Source organism: Solea senegalensis, linkage group LG12 (genome assembly GCF_019176455.1).
Source record: "Solea senegalensis isolate Sse05_10M linkage group LG12, IFAPA_SoseM_1, whole genome shotgun sequence".
NCBI classification, from domain to species: Eukaryota; Metazoa; Chordata; class Actinopteri; order Pleuronectiformes; family Soleidae; genus Solea; species Solea senegalensis.
Window position 1 is genome coordinate 17,870,781 of NC_058032.1, and position 19,474 is coordinate 17,890,254.

General features: G+C 41.5%; 2 protein-coding genes across 2 annotated transcripts; one reads left to right on the plus strand and one right to left on the minus strand.

Moving 5' to 3' along the window:
- The first annotated feature begins 12,110 nt into the window (after positions 1–12,110).
- On the plus strand, positions 12,111–14,051 carry nkx2.5 (NK2 homeobox 5). Its single transcript, XM_044040877.1, has 2 exons — positions 12,111–12,658; positions 13,437–14,051. Exons 1-2 carry the CDS (start codon positions 12,256–12,258, stop codon positions 14,033–14,035), a joined length of 1,002 nt encoding a protein of 333 aa, XP_043896812.1. The 5' UTR covers positions 12,111–12,255; the 3' UTR covers positions 14,036–14,051.
- A 1,748-nt stretch (positions 14,052–15,799) lies between these two features.
- bnip1a (BCL2 interacting protein 1a) lies at positions 15,800–19,474 on the minus strand. Its single transcript, XM_044041074.1, has 6 exons — positions 19,305–19,474; positions 18,323–18,415; positions 17,831–17,922; positions 17,636–17,740; positions 17,348–17,466; positions 15,800–17,201 (listed from the first exon to the last, which is right to left on the minus strand). The coding sequence occupies exons 1-6, from the start codon at positions 19,383–19,385 to the stop codon at positions 17,005–17,007; spliced, it is 687 nt and encodes a 228-aa protein (XP_043897009.1). The 5' UTR covers positions 19,386–19,474; the 3' UTR covers positions 15,800–17,004.

The following is a 19,474-nucleotide window of genomic DNA, read 5'->3' on the forward strand; positions in this document are numbered from 1 at the left end:
CATTCACGGGATAGTTCAGCTTTTTGATTTTATCAACACTGATTTCTGGACGCTCACTCTTACTGATAATATGGCTGCCAACAGGGACAGGAGATAAAAAGTGACTTCAGTCCTTTCACAAGAGGTTTACCAAATAAAACCTACACATGCTTAAAGCTTCAGTGGTGAATTTCAATGTTATTATTCTGCGTCTGTATGGTCTCATCTTGAAATGTGCTCTGTGACCAGACTGAGAGAGCGTTTGTGTGTATACAGTGGCAGTGCAGGGGTGGGCGGGGACAAGAAGCGCTTATCCCATCAAACTGCTGAACGACTGTTTTCTTTTTAGCAGTAAAATTCACTTTTGGAACTTTTTGTAGGCCCCTTTTTCATTAGTAGTAGTGCATTTTCATTCACTCTCCAACCTGTATGTTGCTTCTGCCTCCATCTGTCTTAAAACAAATGACTTCCTGAGTGTAGGAATGTTGCAGAGCGACACAAGATTTAAACACTGCTGTATGAAGAAACACAAAGAGGCAAGGCAAGTTTATTTGTACAGCACTATTCATACACAGGGCAACTCAAATGGCCCTTTATGGTCCCAGCTTGCCTCGGCACAGCACGGCATGGTTTAGGTTGGTTTTTCACTACAAAAAAAGTACGTACTCAACGTGGGAAGAGTCAGCACTGCACTGCACGGCTGCATGAAACTGTGGTGACTTAGTTTTAAAGCCCACATAGACCGGAAGCTCCAATTAACGCTGCGTTTGTGTGTGTATCTGCGTCATTACCTCGTTTATGAAACCCTAAAGTTTCAGAACAAACAGTTCAGCCACTGCTGAGAAAATAGTGTTGTATTGTTTTCCTGGGCTCTGCGAAGCGGATCGGCACTTCCGTAATTTGATGTCGTCATCAGAAATCCTCACCACTCCTCTCACCACCGTAGCGCCTCCCGGTGCGGGCACTAGTCCGGGCACATCCGGTTGCGTACATTCAACCGCAGAAGAAGAAGAACTACTCTCGTTGTAGCTGCTGAGATGCAGAGCATCCACCGTGCCAGAAGGGGGAGCTGTGTATCTGAGAGCTGGCCTATCTATTACGTCACTTCCAGGTACCTGGCCAATCACAGGACAGTGGGAAAGCTCTTGTTGGCTGGCCAATCACAACACAGTCCACGTTCTGGGGGTGTGGTTTTGGTCTGAAACAGCGCGGCTGACTACAGCGTCAGTGAGGAGATATTTTGACCGGCTCGTTTGCAGCGATTAGGAGGTTTTTAACCATGAAAACAAGTTAATATATGTAAGTAGACCTCCATAAAAAACATATATGTGTGATACAAGCATTCGATGTCGCCTTTAAACGCGACACACACAAACAAGTGACTAGTGACTTTTAAGCAGTTGTTTTCAGTGTAACTGAATCATTAGAATCAGTTAATTAAAACTATTAGTTCAGTACGTCCTCCATGACTGCAGCACAGGCTCCGTCTGACACAGTTACTGGACTGAAATACAGCGGCAGGGTTTGTGATGCCGCTCGGGATCAGCAGTGCTTCCACTAAACACACCAGACTCCTCTCTTAAATATTGAGATTTAATGTTTGTAGGACTGTTAAGTCTTTTTAACTGAGCTACAATTAGGTATTGCTCGGTTTGATTCTTATGTCGGACGTCTCTTCCTGTGACGGCACTCTGACCAATCAGTGGTATAAAAAAACGTTATGAATTCATTATTGTCTAAAAAATGCGACAACATTTGAAAATTTAAGAGAAAGCTTCAGTAAACAGTAATGTTTTCAGGCCTGATTTAAATGCATTGACAGTCTGAGCAGACCTCAGGTATTTAGGAAGTTTGTTCCACAGGTGAGGAGCAGAAACTGAATAACTCAATGCTGCTTCACTTTGTTTGGTTCTGCATCTTGGAAACACACCTGTCCCTGATGATCTTAGGGCTCTGGGAGTTTCATAGTGAACTAATGAATCAATAATGTATTTTAATCCAAGATTATTCAGTGCTTTGTAGACCAAGAGTACGATTTTGAAATCTATCCTTTGACTCACAGGAAGCCAGTTCAGTGATCTGAGGACTGTTGTGATGTGGTCCAGTTTCCTGGTATTAGTCAGAGAGAGTCGTGTGGAACTTTCCATAGTACAGTTCTAGCTCTACTTGGCTCTACTTGGCTCTACTTGGCTCTACTTGGCTCTACTGTACTCAGATTAGTTCAGTTCTTCCTGCATGACCGGAGCACAGACTCCAACTGACAGTGACTGAACAGAAATCCCACTGAATGGGTCGTGTTTTGCCTCACGATCACCGGCTTACACCAGACTCCTCTGTTAAATATTAAGATTTTAGAAATGTCCTTGCTAAATGTTGGATTAACGCACGTTTTCTTGATTTTTAAGTCTTTTTAACTGGACGACGGACGAAGCGCTTGTGACTCTTCCCGTGACAACACTCTCTGATCAATCGGTGGCCGGCAGTCTGTCAATGTCACACAGCAAGTACCAAAGATACCAGGCATTACTATCGCTAATGGAAAAGCAAAAAAATTGAGTAGCGTCAAGCCGAGAAGTGCTAAAATGGTATAAAGAAAAGTGGCATTAATCAGCATTGTGTAAACTAATTTAACAATGGTTTGAATGTAATGAACAATTTATATTCAAAATTACACACACACACACAAAATACAGGTTTAAGTTAATGACATCTCAGTAGGTTTGCTGCTTTTTCTCACGTTAGACACACACCCTTTATGACTGGAAACTAAAGTGGGGAAACACAGGAGCTGCTGGTCTACTGGTCTCAGGCTGGTTCACAGGTTCCATGCCCTGCGGAGTCATTGTTGATGATGTGTCGATACCTTACACAACCACACTTCAAAAAACTTGCACTATCCCATTAATCCACACCCATCACTGCCCTATTCATTCCACAGTGACGCCCATCACTGGCCTTTACGTGTCTGTGAGTGCGTGTGTGTGTGAAGGAGCAGCATTCAGGGAATGCAACTCATGTCGTACGTGCCTCGATGTTGCCACAAAAATGAAGCACATAGGTGTAAAGAAATGCCAGTCAGCCTCTCCGTGGCTGCTTCAGTGCAGCTCCTGGCAGAGTACTGGTGAGGCCCGAGGCCCAGGAATCTCTGTGCCCATCTGTCAACACAGAGCTGCCTTCCCTGGCAGATGCCACAGAGAGGATTTTTGTAACCTGGCCCTGGGTGGATTTCATAACCTGGCCTGGCACTGAAGCAGCGAAGGCCTTAGGGCTACAGGAAGATTATGTGCTGGGAAAAGCTGCATACCTGTGTGTGTGTGTGTGTCTGCGTGTACTTGACTGTATATGATTGTGAGGACCATTTTGAATTATAAACCTAGTAAGTAGGAATATTTTGGCTGGACAAGACAAACACTAATGCGGTAGCTACGGCAACTTTCTGTTGTTCACTGGTCACTTTCCTGTTCCTGCACAAACTACAACTCACTTGTTAAGGCCCATTTACACGCAAAATACGGAGACAGACGGAGCTTTTCGTCCATAGTTTGTGTTCATTTCGTCCGTCATTGTACACCTCGCAGGGGAGCTTACGATAATAGACAAAATGGAGCAACATCTGAAATCGTGGGGGTAGTATAGAGTTAATAGTCCAGTCAGTCAGAAAAATGACCTAGAAGAGTATATAAGCCAGAGTTTGCAGAGTTTATCCCTGCAGCCAGGAAATGGAGAGTGACTAGCTGGCTTCCGCTTCAGTCACTTTGCGCTGTGGTTTGATTTGAGGGGCTATCCACGATCTGCTAAGGTTTCAGTCTATTTTGGTTCAAGCACAATAAAATAACCTCTTCATGGTACATGGTACTAACTTGGTACACTGCCCTCTAGAGGTAGTATTGCATAAACGCCCGTACCAACACAAACAGTGCATGGAGGTATGTAGGATAGTGATGGAGTGTGTATGTGTGAGTCAAGGTTGTTTTTTTAAGTTTTTTTAAAAACGACAACTAAGTGAAACTGAAATGTGTGTTTATAAAACTAACTAACGTTGTAATGAAAATGTGCTTAGTTTTCATCTTTGTAAATTAATTTCATATATAAGCCTTTTGGGATCATATGAAGTGTATTTATTTTTTCCTCTGCCAGCAATTTTGAAAGGTTGTATTTGAGACAGCCTTTTCATTCATAATAATAAAAAAAAATTGTTTACAACGTGGGACATATAGCTATGCAGGTCAAACATAACATTTATTATGTAGTTAGTTGGGTTGAGTTTGTTCATCTAAGTGAATCAAACCTCTAGTCTTTTATTAGTTTGGGTTTTTTTTTTAAATTGTGCTCATGTTTTTCATTATTGAGCTCCCTGAGACTCCTGGCTCACAAACAATGTGTTCTTATTATTTATGCTGTTGTGTTTATGTGTGTCTTTAGGTCTTTTGGCTATATTTTTTTACCTTTCACACTAACTGCATCCAACCACAACAACTTTTTTTTAACCCTAACGTCATGGTTAAAGTCAAAACTAAAAAAAAACTAAAGAAAAATCCCAAACTATTATAACCTTTGTATGGGTATCTTTGTGAGGACAAAAAAACAACAACTTAGAAACCATGTTCAGTCACCCCTTAAAGGAGGTTTTAGGGTTATGGTTAGATACAATAAGGTTTAGGTTATGGTTCTTAGTTGTGATGATTAAGGTTAGGGTAACAGGTTACAGAATGTATTATGGTTATGATGTGTCCTCACTAAGGCATAAAAACAAGTTTGTGTGTGTGTGTGTAACCTCTGGGATGAGTGGATTATAGAAGACACTAAACGTCTTGCCTCTGTAGAATTTATTGAAATGTCACCTAGCAAACATTTACCATCTACCTGTGCTGCACTCCTCCACTCTCATTGTCTGCATATCTCCTCCTCCGCCTCCTCCTCTGCTTCTTTGCCCTCTCATATCTCTTCCCACCACTCATGCTCTGCCCCTCTAGCTCTGATATTTATAATGAATGGTGTTCTCTATGTGGGGCCTAAATTTGTGCGGTGGAGCCAAGGGAACACCACCTGAGTGATGATTCTGTCTGCCCAACAAACACACACAAACACACACACCAACACACATGCACACACTCACTCTCACACACTCTCACACACATATGCCTGAACTGCTGGGAACACAGGGTCTTGCTGTATCAGGCCTCTGTGGCAGGAGCAATTAGAAAGGTCCAGACAGAGCACAAGCTCTCTTCTCATACTGTCCCCATTAGAGATGGAGAGACAGGCAGTGAGGGAAGACAGGAAGAGGACACACATTAACACACTGTCGGTCTGCCTCCCTCTCCCACTCTCTCGCTCTCTCTCACACACACACGCACACATATTGGCTGTACAGTAACCATTTGCCACCTTCTGCTTGCTTAAAGTGACTTTGTGGCTATGTCTTCACCTGCTCAACAGACTCCTCAGTGAGTGTCCAGGACCTGTGTCCAGCCTCCACGCTGCTGTCCCACAAGTCCACTGTCAGACTAATTGGCTGGTGTTGGATGCAGCACTGTTCGATTCAGGCCAGCCGAGCTCTCGGTGCCAAGATGACGACATGATGATTGATGCACTGAATGGTGCAGAACTCGCCACACAATTAGAGTTACTGAAAATGGGTTGAGAGTAACTGAACGATGTGTTTGTGTTTGTGTGCACTGCCAGAGTTTATGCACAGGAGCCACTCATACTGAGGCCAAGGATGTGGTGACCTCCCTGGCAATGTACAGTATGTACATCACAGCTTAATATGTGTCAGTGTGTGTGTGTCTGTGTTGCCTATTTAGGACCTTTTCTGACATAAACTCTGACCTTGCCAGGACCAGTAAGCCCTAATGGAGACCAAAACCTTGTCCTAATGAGGCAGAACTTAATTTCTGAGGAACTGGTTCAGTTTTGGGCTAAGATTTGAATCGTGGTTAGGTTACGGTCAGGGGTAGACATGAACTGGTTATAGTTAAGGTTGGAACATTGCTTTGTTCAGGCTATCCAAATGAATGGAAGTCCCAGTGTGCTGTCTGCTTGACTGGGGATGGGAGTGGCGTGAGCACCGCCTGTCATGTACTTTCAGTGTTGCCGTAGTTGACCCGGAAGTTGTTACATAGGTTAATGTCCATTATTTTTTCATCGTCTGGCATCGAAAAACATTTGCCTTAAGTATGTGTACGTTCTACCGCGTTATTATTGTTTGTGAAAACGGCGTGTGATGTCAACGAATGTTTGAAATACGTAGTAGAGTGTGTAACCGTTAGCTGACTCGCGGCCGATGCTAACCGCTAGTTTGTGCGTGTATTTTGCTACGGACGTTAGCGTGAAGCTAACGTAGCGACTTTATACTGTGCTTTCTGTACACCGAATTAATGTGCGTGTTCTTGTATGCTTAGTTTAACAGTGTTTCTCAAGAAAAGTTCGAAAGATGAACTTCTGGAGCGGAATATGTCTTGTCGAGTTGTGATAGCAGCGACAGAATTCAATGAGAGTCCTTAAAAGTGTGGCTACACGAGCCTGTGTGTGTTAGAGGTAGAGAACCTTATGAGTGGCAGTGGCCTCACCCTTGACCAGAGACTAGTGTTCTTTCCACATTACCTCTGTCTCCACATGAATTATCTATCAGGCCAACAGTGGTAATCAAGCTGCTCCTGCTCTGCCTTATTGCAATGGTGGTCATTTAGCCTATTAGCAAGGCTCTTACCTCATTTCTTGGTCAACTCCAATTGCATGGAAACCTTAGCAGTCAGCATGTTAAATGGGCTCAGGGAAGACTCTGCGAATTAAGGACCATAAAGCGACGGCAGCTGATACAGCACAAACGGGAGATATGCTGTAAAACCTCAGAGCACATAGTCGGTGCTTGGTCACTGAAACACTCTGGTATGATGAGATCACAATCATGAAAACTAATATTTAAAGAGGGGACACAGAGTTTGTCTGTATATTTACAAATACGCTAAGCATTAGGGGAAATTATATAGCTGCTAGTACAGCAGTCAAGTGTAATTTAAAGTTTAAGTTTGGACGAGGAAGAGTTAAGATAAACAAACTCCAGACGCCAGAATCACTTGTAAAGAAGTAGGTAGGCAACATGGGATGGAAAAAATATCTGGATAAAGAAAATTCACATTCAATCGGCATATTGAAACGATACAATGGTTATTAGTTGTACAAAAAAAGAGTAAGAGATTACAGCCATTTCAGTGGGACAGTTAAAAAAGCGTTGTATGATGCTGCCCCCCTGTGGTCAATTTGCAGGCAAACGCAGCAAAACTCAGTCAGATGCCACAGTCGATCAGTCAGCAGCATTGTTAGTTATCAGTGGGGAAATTGACATTGTCATAGCAGTAAAGATAATAAATATTGAGCATACATTTCCAAGACAGTACAACATATAAAGATATTAACAATCGAAGAATATATACAGTATGGGTTTGATATTTACAGTATAAACAAGGATTGAACGTGATATATTGTGTATGTATATTGCACTTATGCAAAGTATGTTATTATATACATACATTATATTGCACGTGAGATTTTAGATCCTACTGTCAAACGCAAAATAATGTTTTGTCATCTTCCCCCTTTACGTCGCCACAGTACCAACTGTCCTCTTGTCCTCCTTCACAACAGCCATGATCCTCCCTCTTTTCCTGCTGCCCTGCAGCTCTATCATCTACCAAACAGGTAGAATAATAACATCAACAACAATAAAAGCGCTGCAGCTTTAAATGTTTAATATGGTTGTTTTTATTTCTGTTGCACATCCAGACAACATATGTCATCGTAGCACAACCTGTCCCTTAAAGTCCATTCATCAGCTCATGAGCTGCAGCACAGCAGTATCCCACGAGTGACCTCTCACACATCAGCTGTAGACAAAACTAAATCAGGCACAGAGTAAGATCCATCCTCTCCAGTTCCCCAGAAGCCTTAGCATCACCTTGAACTCAGCAGAGAACTGTGTGAAGCTCTGCCAAGCATCTGAACATGTGTGTGTGAAGGCTGTGAGAAGCAGGAGGCGTGGGGGGGGGATGGAGGGCAGATGAATGGGCTGCTGCTCCCTCCATCACAGACAAGACAAATGATGCACAGACAGATGGCACTCGACATCGCTGCCATATTCAGCCAGTTTCCATTTGCACAGGACCTGACTCTGGCCCAGCGGATGCTTATGGTTGCTGTCACGTCATGCAGTGAGTGACATGGTGTGCAGGATCTCTACGGTTTTCTTTTTCACTACAGAACGTTGCCATCATCACCAACAAGTCATGTGTTCTTGCAGCAACCATGTGGTGGCACTGTGGCTAAATACAGGGGTAATCAGCAGAGATAAAAGCATTTAACTCATCAGGCCTTCAACCACATCAGTCACAGTGCAGTTACTAATATTACATGACAGCAGAGATGGAGATGAAGTTGCCAAGACCTGACCTTGGACTATAAAGCACATTTGACTCTGCACTGGCCTCAGACTGCTACATGTAAGTAAGAAAACCCTCAAGGGGAAATAAAACACATAACAAAGTCTTTAAAAAGGAGGATGGAAAAACAGGTGGTGATGTGAATTAATCACTGTATCAGGCTACAGATATGATGAGCTGAGATGTCAGACCATTAAGGGGACTGTTTTATTTTAACTTGATATTTCATAAATTATTTTGTGTTTTAAATGGACAGGTCACATTTGAAGTTTTTTGTGTGCATGACACCACATGGTACATAGAATATGTTTATTCTGGAGCAGTGTGTTGTTTCACTGGATTATTATTACATTATTTGAGAGGTTGGTTGACTGAATGGGTTATACTCCAGGATTTGTTAATGACAGTGGGAAAGTGATGTGATAAATTACTGTAGGATTAGTTTTTCATCTTGGCTTGTAATGTCAATTTCAGAATAAAATAAACTTGTAATATCCACCAAATTGAGCTGATTTCCTTTATTTTATATTTGTTTCAAATGAAAGAAACAATGGTATTTTCCTCTAATCTGGTTTATTTACATTTCCTCATCAAATGGCTGCAGGTAATCTGAATCTATCAAAATAGTGCCAACAGGTGAATTGGGACACAAAAATGTGAGGGTTGCTCTCTCTCAACAACAACAAGGAGAAGAAGAAAAATAATAACAGCATAAAATAAAATAAAAACAATTGTGCAGTTGTGTTTTGGGCCACAGCTAATGACTTTTTCCAGCATTTAATACTTTTCTTCTTCTTCTGCACTGTCTCTCTCCATCTCTCTCTCTCTCCCTCCCTCTCTCTCTCTCTCTCTTACACACACACACATAGGAAGAGAGAGAGACTCCACGCTCAAACATCCTCAAAATCAACAGCTAAATGGCTGCAAATAGCATATAAGCTTAACATATTTGGTTTGATTTTGTAGTTGAATATTTGCTTATTTAGTGCTCATCTCTTCGATGTTTTAAAAACCAAAGGTTAGGATACTTGTTTAATTCAAGTTCAGTATCACCACATTAATTCTAGGCCACTTCTATAGGTGATTTTACTGCCCTCATTTGTGTCAATAATAGTCAAGCAGCTACTCCAAGGTGGCTGGAGGGAGGAAGGGAGGGAGGGAGGCTCCCCCAAATCTAATTCTGCACAGGGCCCCATAAAGGCTTGGGCCGGCACTGCTCTAAATACTCACACATCGGTGCAGCGGAAGTTTTTAAGCAACCTTATCTGCAGCTTTATCTGAGCTGGAGATGTGCTGCAGACAGACAGGTCAAAGGGGAGGACAGGCTGCTGCAGGACCAAGCATTAGGGAAATGAAACACATGCCAGACCTGTCATGTTCAATTTACAGTTAGAAAGTAGGGTTTTCAGTTTAAGAAGTGGATTATTTTTGACACGTTTAAATGTATACTTCTTTCTTTTATATATATATATATATAGGCAGAAAACAATGGAAAACAACATATACAGTCAAACTGCACAGGGACAGAGGAAATGAATCATGTCTTGTGCTTCTCTCCGCTGTGCGTTTACTTTATATCGCCTATTATTTCAGCGAGAGCTGGGTCCGTGTTGACTCTCAGCGCGCTCAGCGCGCCGGGGGAAGATTTTACTGCCATTCATCAGCTGGCGACGCGCACAAATAGTCTTTAAAAACTATAAACACCATCGCTGGGTCGGAGACAGGGAGACCCATTTACCCCTGTGGCTGCGCTAAACGCTGAAGATAAAACAAACGATAATACTGTCTGTCTCCTGTGACCGTCTCCACAGGCATTAATAGCAGCTTTAGTGCCAACCGCGCGGGGGGAACGCCGTGGAAGGCCATGCGTCATTGCGCACGCTTGTCTCGCTTTTACTGCCGCGAGGTGAAATGATTTGCACGTTGTTATTGTAACATATAAACAGCGTGTTAATCGTGTGCTAAGTTGAACATCAGCTCCTATAAGCTCGAGAATCCAGCAGTGGAGACGAGCTTTAAGGAGACATGGTTCTGGACAAAAAATTCACAACGACGGTAAAAAAAAGGTTAAAGGACACAAAATGGGGTCCATTAATTGGATAAAGCTTGGGTGTCATTTGCGACACTTCTTTCAGGATACCCTGCAGCGTGGGTGGGAGTGTGTGTCTGTGTGTGTGTGTGTGTGTGAGGTGCAGGTTTGTTGTCATCTGTTATCACGTCCTGATAAGACAGACAGTGGCTCCAGAATCTCTTGGAGGCAGACAGCACAGCAGAGTGTGTCGCTCCATGGTTTCACATTCGGTGTCCAGACTCTCGTCCTGCTCTCTGTCCTTTTTTTCTCCTTCCTTCCTTTAAAAAAAAAAAGTCTGTTCCGTATCCCGTCGGATGAAGGACAGACCAAGGCCTCAAAACTCATCATCATACAAGTCACTGGATATATGATATATGATTGGAAAATAATCTAAATAATCCACATGTCAGGGCTGGTGGAAGCCTGTATGGGGGCCCCTCCCACCACCTCAGAGTAGCTGTAACACTTTAAATTGCATCAATTATAGTTGTGTTATTTACACCAAACCAGGGTCACCCTTGTGTTTTTTTAACCTTAGAGGGCAGTAAAATCACTGTAAAATGACTCAATGTATTCAAGTGTGGTTTCACTTAACTTGAATTATTAAACAAGTAAACCCGTCTTTATTAAAACATGAAAATGTGCAGTAAATGAGCAAATGAAATAAAATAACGAGCTCAACACTATTTACATATCTAAATATATCTAAAAAATATCTAGATTTCTTTAATATGTTAAAGTGCTTTTTGGCGGCCCCCTGGTCATCAAGGGCCCCATTACACATATCCACAAATATAGAAATGATAAGGTGATTACACTGTCATGTAAAGGGCTCTTTACACAGCAGCCATGTTGACAGGTCACAAAGGTGAAAAACACAGGTGTAAATTGTGCAGTTAAAAACACTAACTGCACAGAGCAGCATACATGTGATCAGTAACACCCACAGCTGGCTCAAGGCATAAGTGGCTGCTTGCTAAAGTTTTTTTTGAACATATTTAAGACATCTAAAAAGTGTTTATCTTAAGTTTTTTGGTTTTATTATGCAGTTGACAAGTGCACATTTGGTGCACATCCGCACATCTGTTTTAATTTTAAACACAATTCATTAAACTGGTTAAAATTCATTACAGCAAATGCAGTGTCTGCTGTTGTGTTTTGTTATGTTTTTAATTCAAACTCAGTGTCAACACACGTTGCACTTACCTTAGAATATGAAAGTGCAAATGACTACTGAGGTTTTTAATGACCTCTGAGGTGAAAACAAAAACAAAAAACATGTATAGTGTTACAACTGTATCAAGCACAGGTGACTCTGAGGTGGTGATTCTGCTTAGGGCCCCATACAGGCTTGGGCCGGCACTGGTAACACCTGTACTTTTTCAACATACAAAAAATGGCTGCTGTGCAAAGAGATGATTAGGGCAAAATTTATCTGTCTTAATCAGACAAAGAAACTGGCTGATTTATGGAAATATAAACAGCATTTTTATTTTTCTAACAGATGAACCCCTTCTCCTCCTCCTCCTCCTCCTCCTCCTCCCTGCGTCACTGGGGAGGAGAGGGAGGCCATGAAGAGAAAAGTTTGGAGACAGAGTTGACATTCAAAATGCACACTTCACTCAAGCTCAGTCTGGTGTTCCAAACTGATACTTAAATCCAGTAAATATTACCAGACAAGAGAGGAAGTTTGTTGACGTCTCCCTGTTGCGTCCATATGACAGGTTAATAGTTTTTCTTCTTCTTTATTTCTAAGTCCTCGTGACAATGTTTGCCAGTGGCAGCACGTCCACTCCCTTCTCTGTGAAGGATATATTAAACTTGGAGCAGAGTCATGGCGTCATGGTGTCTTCTCTGGACGTTTCTGCGCGCATGGACTGCTGCACAGTGCCGGACTCTTCACTCTCCTCCTCATCCTCCTCCTCTTCTCCCTCCTGCATGCTGGCCCGCATGAAGCAGGAGCCTCTGCGGGACATGGCGACCGCAGCAGCCGCAGCTGCAGCCGCAGCCGCCGCGTCCTCGCTGTTTGGAGAAGAGCTGCAGGAGTCCAGAGCAGGCAGAGGGAGCTCTGCGCTCAGCTTTGCCTCCAACTTTTATGGCAAATCGCTCTTGGATATGGATTTAATGAAGGATGAGAAACCAGACGGGTTTGAGGGGAAACGCAGAAAAGGTAAGATGATAACCTGGAGGTGACTTTGTGATTAGAGGCCTAAACTCTGTTGTTAATCAATTAAACAACAGACTAAACACAACCGAACTCCACAAAAAAACCCAAATCAGAATCAGTTTATTGTCACTTCCAAATACAAGTCAGGCAAACCATGATACATGGAGAACATATTGTACACTAAGGTTTACACAAGAAAAACATGCAATTTTTAATCTACCGAATAATGGATATTTTTGTATAGTTCAGACATGCAGTGTAAGAATTATTTTAGAAAACGTTGCATTAACATCAATTAAATAATTCAAATAAATGTAATTATTAAATTAATGTGTTGATATGCATTAATATGTTGTTGTATTTCGTGGTTTTAGCAGCCTACAAACAATCAGAATCCGATTATTGCCACTTCAGTTTGGCAACAATAATTAAAGACAGACAATTTAACAGTTATTAAAAAACAATTACAGCAAAAGTTGCATTGGAACACTTTAAATGTATTATATACATTGTCCTGTAGACTGCGCATCTTTTTTCCAAGCTTACTCTAAATGCCTCTTTAATGGGAACTGAACCAACACACATGGTAGAATTTACACTATGATATAATATAATATAATATAATATAATATAATATAATATAATATGATATGATATAATATAATGTTGAATTGAACGTGTGATTATGAACAAATGAAAAGACACTTAAAGTAAAATATAAACACGTCCTTTTACAAAACTCACATTTACATTAATCTATTGTTTTGTGTTGTTATATCAGTGGAGTTCACTTCTGCTCTCGGGTCCGTGGAGGACGTTAAATCCCAGGATGCGGATCCACCAAAGCCCCGCAGACGCAGGAAGCCGCGGGTCCTCTTCTCTCAGGCGCAGGTGTATGAGCTGGAGCGCCGCTTCAAGCAGCAGAGGTACCTGTCCGCCCCGGAGAGGGACCACCTGGCCGGGCTGCTCAAACTCACCCCGACCCAGGTGAAGATTTGGTTCCAGAACAGGAGGTACAAGTGCAAGCGGCAGCGGCAGGACCAGAGCCTGGAGATGGTGTCTCTGCCGCCGCCCAGGCGGGTGTCAGTGCCGGTGCTGGTGCGGGACGGGAGGCCCTGCATGGCGGCGGACACGAGCTCCTACAACCCGTCCTACATCAACCATTTCAACTACAACAATTACCCGCCTTTCACTAACTACACCGGGCCCGGCTGCAACACAAACTACGCGTGTAATTACCCCGCAGCCACAATGCAAACTGTGCAGGGATCCAACAACAACAACAGCGGGACTTACATGAACTTTGCACCGGGGGATCTGAACAACGTGCAGAGCATGTTTCCCTCCACTAACGGCCTACATGGCATCAGGACATGGTGAATATCAAACACAGGATCATTATTGTTGTTATTATTATTATTATTGTTGTTGTTGTTGTTGTTGTTATTATTATTATTATAATTATTGTTATTATTATTGTTATTGTTGTTATTATTTTGCTGACTGCATGCATTTGTAAACGTGGTGGAGTTTGTGTAAAGTCTCTCATATTTAATGACTTGATTTTGGTTGTGTCTGTTTTGTTTTGAGCACCATAAAATAAATAAATTACAATTTGCAATTTAGGTTCTATGAATAATTTAAAAATGCCCCACACTTAAGTGAAATGCCATTCTAATTATTAGTTGTGGCTTTGGAGATAATTAAAACATTTGGATGAAATTGTATTATTATACTTATTAAGTCTTGTTTAAATTATACACTCATATTTCATTTGAAAACTATTAAACCTACAGTATATAATTTATATAAAAATTAACTTTTATAATGAAAGTCAGTTGTGTAGGAACAAAATCTTGGTAAGATTATGGTGAATGCAGAAATAAAGACTATAAGCAAAACAGTTGTCTTTGTGTTTTATTCTTAGCAGAGCACACAGTATCACAGCAGTCACATTTGGCCTAAATTGGCAGGAATATACCTGTCTCTGCACATTATGAACAGCAAATAGTGAGTAGACGGTGGTGCCATGACAGACAGAGAATACAAGAAATCAGTTAATAAACCGTAAACTTTCTATTACAAAATCTCCGACTGATTGAGATGGCTCCAGGTCCACTTCAAGGAGCCCAACATCTGCCACATGGTTTGTGTCTGGTTAAAATGTTCAAGTGGCTATTAGGATGTTTCCTTCAATATGCTCCTGAGGGTTCAAAGGTTGTTAAAAAAGTTTACACTTTCTTACAACCCCCGCTGTCAGCCACGTGTACACGCCACGGGTGTTCAAGAGCCACCGTAGGACAGTGACGCTTGAATAAATGTTTAAAAGGAAATGGGGATATTATTGTTAAAGCCACACTAAAAGTCACCTGACATGTAACTGTTAGGACATTAGAGATGTGAGCCCGTCAATGACACTACAACAGATTATCAAAAGTTCACTATTTGTAAGGTAATGTGCCGCGAAGCCTGAGTAGACCAGGTTTAGCAGGACTCGGGCTCAATGGTGAACGAGTTAACACTGGAGATTACAGCACAGCAACAATATGGTAATAATTTTGTATTTGGGGAGTAATATTATGGTAATACCATGTTATTTCTATGGTAATCACCAAGTAATAACAGCGGAAAAACATGCAACCAAGCTATGACCTGGTTAGTACTGTGGAAATAACATAATATTACTGTTATTGTACTGTAAATCCCACTAGAAATAAGGTGCATTACCATAGTTTAAAAAACTGTAAAGTGTTACAGGTGAGGCTGACGATAATGTAGATGAAAGTAGCTGTTGAGTTTACTGCTCAGGTATCAGGTCACGGTTTGTTTCCTGTGTTTACAGCGTCAGTTTGGTGCCGTGTGTGTTCCTGTGAGACCTTGACCCACTTGTCCACATACAAACCAAAACACTCGACGGACACTGTCGCAGTGCTAAATTCAAGAATAGTCCAATTTGCTTGACAGAGAGCCAGAGGCCTGGTCTAAGTGTGCAGTTATATGAACAGGCTAAGAACCAGCTCAGCCCAACAGCGGCCACTTTACATGAGTACGCAATGCTTGGGGGTCTCTTCACGCACTCTGTTGTCTTTTGTATCACTTGAAAAACAATATTCACTCACTAACACACACACACACACACGTGTCCAACATATGAAAGGAGACTTTGACTCTGTGTTTATTGGTAAATCAGTACTGACAGCTTTTACATACCAATAACAACGTAGCAATGCCAGGCGATTGCACAGAAGGGTGGCAAGGTCATGTAGCTCCTCTGGCCACCCTCTCCTCCGAGGCGCTGAAAAGGCAATGTCAGATAACAGCGCCATGCAAACCTAAAAATACTCCCACCTCAACCTCCACCCACGGTGGACAGGGAGAGGGAAACGGGTTGGAATAATCTGCTTTTCCGGGTCTTATCTGAAGAAAGGCAGGAGTGAATGCTGCTCTATATCTTTGCCAGTGTGATGACTGCCACTGCTTTTCTGAGCTTTTCTGCTGAAGGCCAGAGACAGAGGACACTGTGTCCACTCTTACCAGGAATAAAGTTTCTTTTTTCCCCCGCTGTTTGCTAATGAGTCAACAACTGTGAGCGAGTGCAGACGTGCTTAAATCATGATAAAGTTAAAAAGCATTTAAAAATAGTACCAGCTCAATATGATCTAATAATAAATTATACCTTTCAGTAATTATACAGTATAGCATTATAAATAACAATTACAACACAGGCTTGTTTTTTAGAATAATTGTCAAAAAAAACAAAACAGCCATTGGTCACTAGTTTGTTTAAATGTTACTGAGGAAAGTATGTTAATAAAAACTGATATGAACAGTGCTAATAGATAATCACATCAAATTATAAATCATATTCAGGTAGTTTCCCCTCAAGATTCTGATTCTTTAGACTTGTGATTTCAATGTGTGACATCCTACACTTTGAGTTCTACAGCTAAAAACACACAGGTACAGTACTGTGCTTCCACCTTTGCTTCAGCGGGAAATGGCTTCACAGGAGTGTGTCAGAGAAACTATTTGTATGGGTCGTCCCTCCTTCCATGTCTGACTTTCACAGCATCACTGTCTCACTCCCTGAACACGAACCTCTGGAATGACTCCTTTCAAAATCAACCTAAAAATCTTTTTTAGTAAATGAAAAAGCACAGCGTAGAGATATACAGTAGGTGCAGAGGTTGGTGTTGTGGTTAATACTTTAGCCTCAGTGACATCACAGTTCAGAAGACAACATTGCTCGTTGATCATGCGAGTGCGATTTGGCACAAAGGATTAAGAGATTTGTTTGAGGAAAGTACGGCATTTGTGGTTATGGGAGAGTTCCTCTGTGGTACCTTGGTCTACAGGAAGGGGAACAGTCTCTTCTTGAGGATGTAGAGGACTGTGGCGAGGAAGAGAGCCACTGCCAGGAAGATGAGCAGTTTATCTGTGAGCTCCCTGCGGTTGTACTTGGTGATGAGCTTTCTCCCGAGCTGGATGGTCCCCGTCATGGCCTTAAACTCTTCGTTGGTCTCCTGGATTGTCCTCGAGGAGGTTGCTTCAAACAGAAGAGAAAGTCACTTTCAGCACAGAGGAGGGTGGTCTGCATTAAACCAGATTAACCTCAAAAACTATACTTGAGCACATTGAGTTTATTTAAAGAAGCAGGATGATTAGGATTTGGGTAAACAATCCTTCACTAACCCAGTGATGTCATGGTCTCCTCGCTCTGCTGAACCTGCTGCGCCATCATCCGGCTGATGCTCATCAGGTTTTCTGTGATGTCGCTGCTCGTCTGTGCCAGACCCTCTTTGGTCATCTTCCTGGAATAAGAAATACAATATACAAGATTTTTATCTGTGTCCTAACGTTAAACACATCCCAAATGTGGTGATCTAAATACAACCCTAATAATATGACATTTGAGGATAATCTGAGCAGTAAAACTGATGCCTGTGTCTCTTTTGCCATGATGACAGAGTGTCAGCTCACCTCTGTCTCACTGTGCTGTCTGCTTCATTAAGAAGTGCCTGCTTCTCCATGTTGTCTATAGACAGTTTGCTGGCAAGGTTAGCTTTCCTCCAAGCTGTCTGATTACTGTGAACACACATAAATCACAAAAGGAAAAATACTGAAGAATATTAAAGGCAATTCAACAGCATTCACAACTCAGAAAACAGACGTTACCTCAGCATCTGTTTCCTGTGTCTCTCCACCTGACTGATCAAGGTTTGCCTGTCTGACTCTTTGTCTTGCTCCATCGCCATTTGCTCTAAATCCTGTCGAGGAAATAAAACAACACAAATGTTTTTGAGTCACCTATTAGTTTGTTAATATGATGTTCCTACTGTAATTAATCTGCACCTAAAACGCAGTACAGTAACTCTGAGATGTTCTCATATTTGCAATTTTACTGTCAAAGAGAAACGACTGTATTAACGTTGAGGTTTTCCTTGATAATGTTTTTATCCTTTAAACTTTAAATGTGCATTTTCTTGTATGGACAGATCTATATAAATAAGTAGTAATAATATATAATTTGATTTGAATACTTTATTGGTAATTGATGTAACACCATATGAGAACCATTACATAATGTCCCTTGCCATGTTTCATAGAAGTATCCATTTCTATTGCATGCTGCATCATTATCAAGTTCACAGATCAAGTGCTTCTTACCTGGATTCTTAATCTGAGATTATGGAAATTCTTCTTCACATCTGCGTTCAGTTCTGTCAGCTTGCTCTGAGGACCTGCGCACTCATTAATATCCTGGTGACACGTTGAAGCAAAAACATTAGAAATGTCTGCGCGTCATGCTCAGTGTTAGCTGAAGTTATCGACATGCTGTGTAAAACAATATCACAACATTGTTGTATGAACAGCCCAAGGTAAACACTTTAAGGGATCACAGTTTTTACTTTCACCAAGGAGGTTATGTTTTTGGCTGCTTTTGTGAGGAGCACAATTTGAAAAGAAATTCTGGGGATGCAGTTGATGATACAAGGAGGAAATCATTTAATTAGGTGGTTTATTTTTTAAAAACTACCATAACCTTGTGAGACAGGGGAGGATATTGACACTGTGGCCAAGAGATGCCATGGCAGAGGTTTGCACTACCCAAGTGCTTTCTCCAGTTTTCATTATCATTTTACCTGTACATTGTTATATAATTCACTGTTAGGTTTTCAAATGTCAAAAAGCAAGAAAGCATATTTTGCTCTTAAACCCTTCAATAAAAACAATTGTTATTAATGTCTGTTTTATACAGACTTTCAATAATTATTTCCTAATGAAATTACTTATTTCTCATAACTTAAATATGTATATGTATATTGAAGAAAATCTCTAAAACGTAATATTATGTGTAATACGCTAACATAAGAATATACAGAATAAAAACTTCAGTGCGATCATAGAGCTACGTGGTTCTATTGAAAAACATTAAAAGATAAAGTCAGTCATAAATGTAACGACATGTAACGTAAAATCATTAATAACAGCTGCAGCTACCGTTGTTGGTGATGTGTCTACAGCGGCTAACAGCAGCTGCTAAAACTATATGCTAACAGACACAAACACAGTTCTGCTAAATGACAAGCTCAAGCGCTCCCATGTTGCAACTCGACACAAAGTGGTCTTACCAAAGAAATACTCGCACCTGGATGAGAGCTTTAATTTCCAAGTCATATTTGAGTATTTCTTGCTCACATATTCGGACGTGGACATCTGAGGACGCCATGTTTGCCAACGTCGCCGGCTCAAGCTACGGGAAGCAGGAAGGCGGTTTTGTAACGCGACGTAAGAACCACTTTCATGTACAGGCGTAAT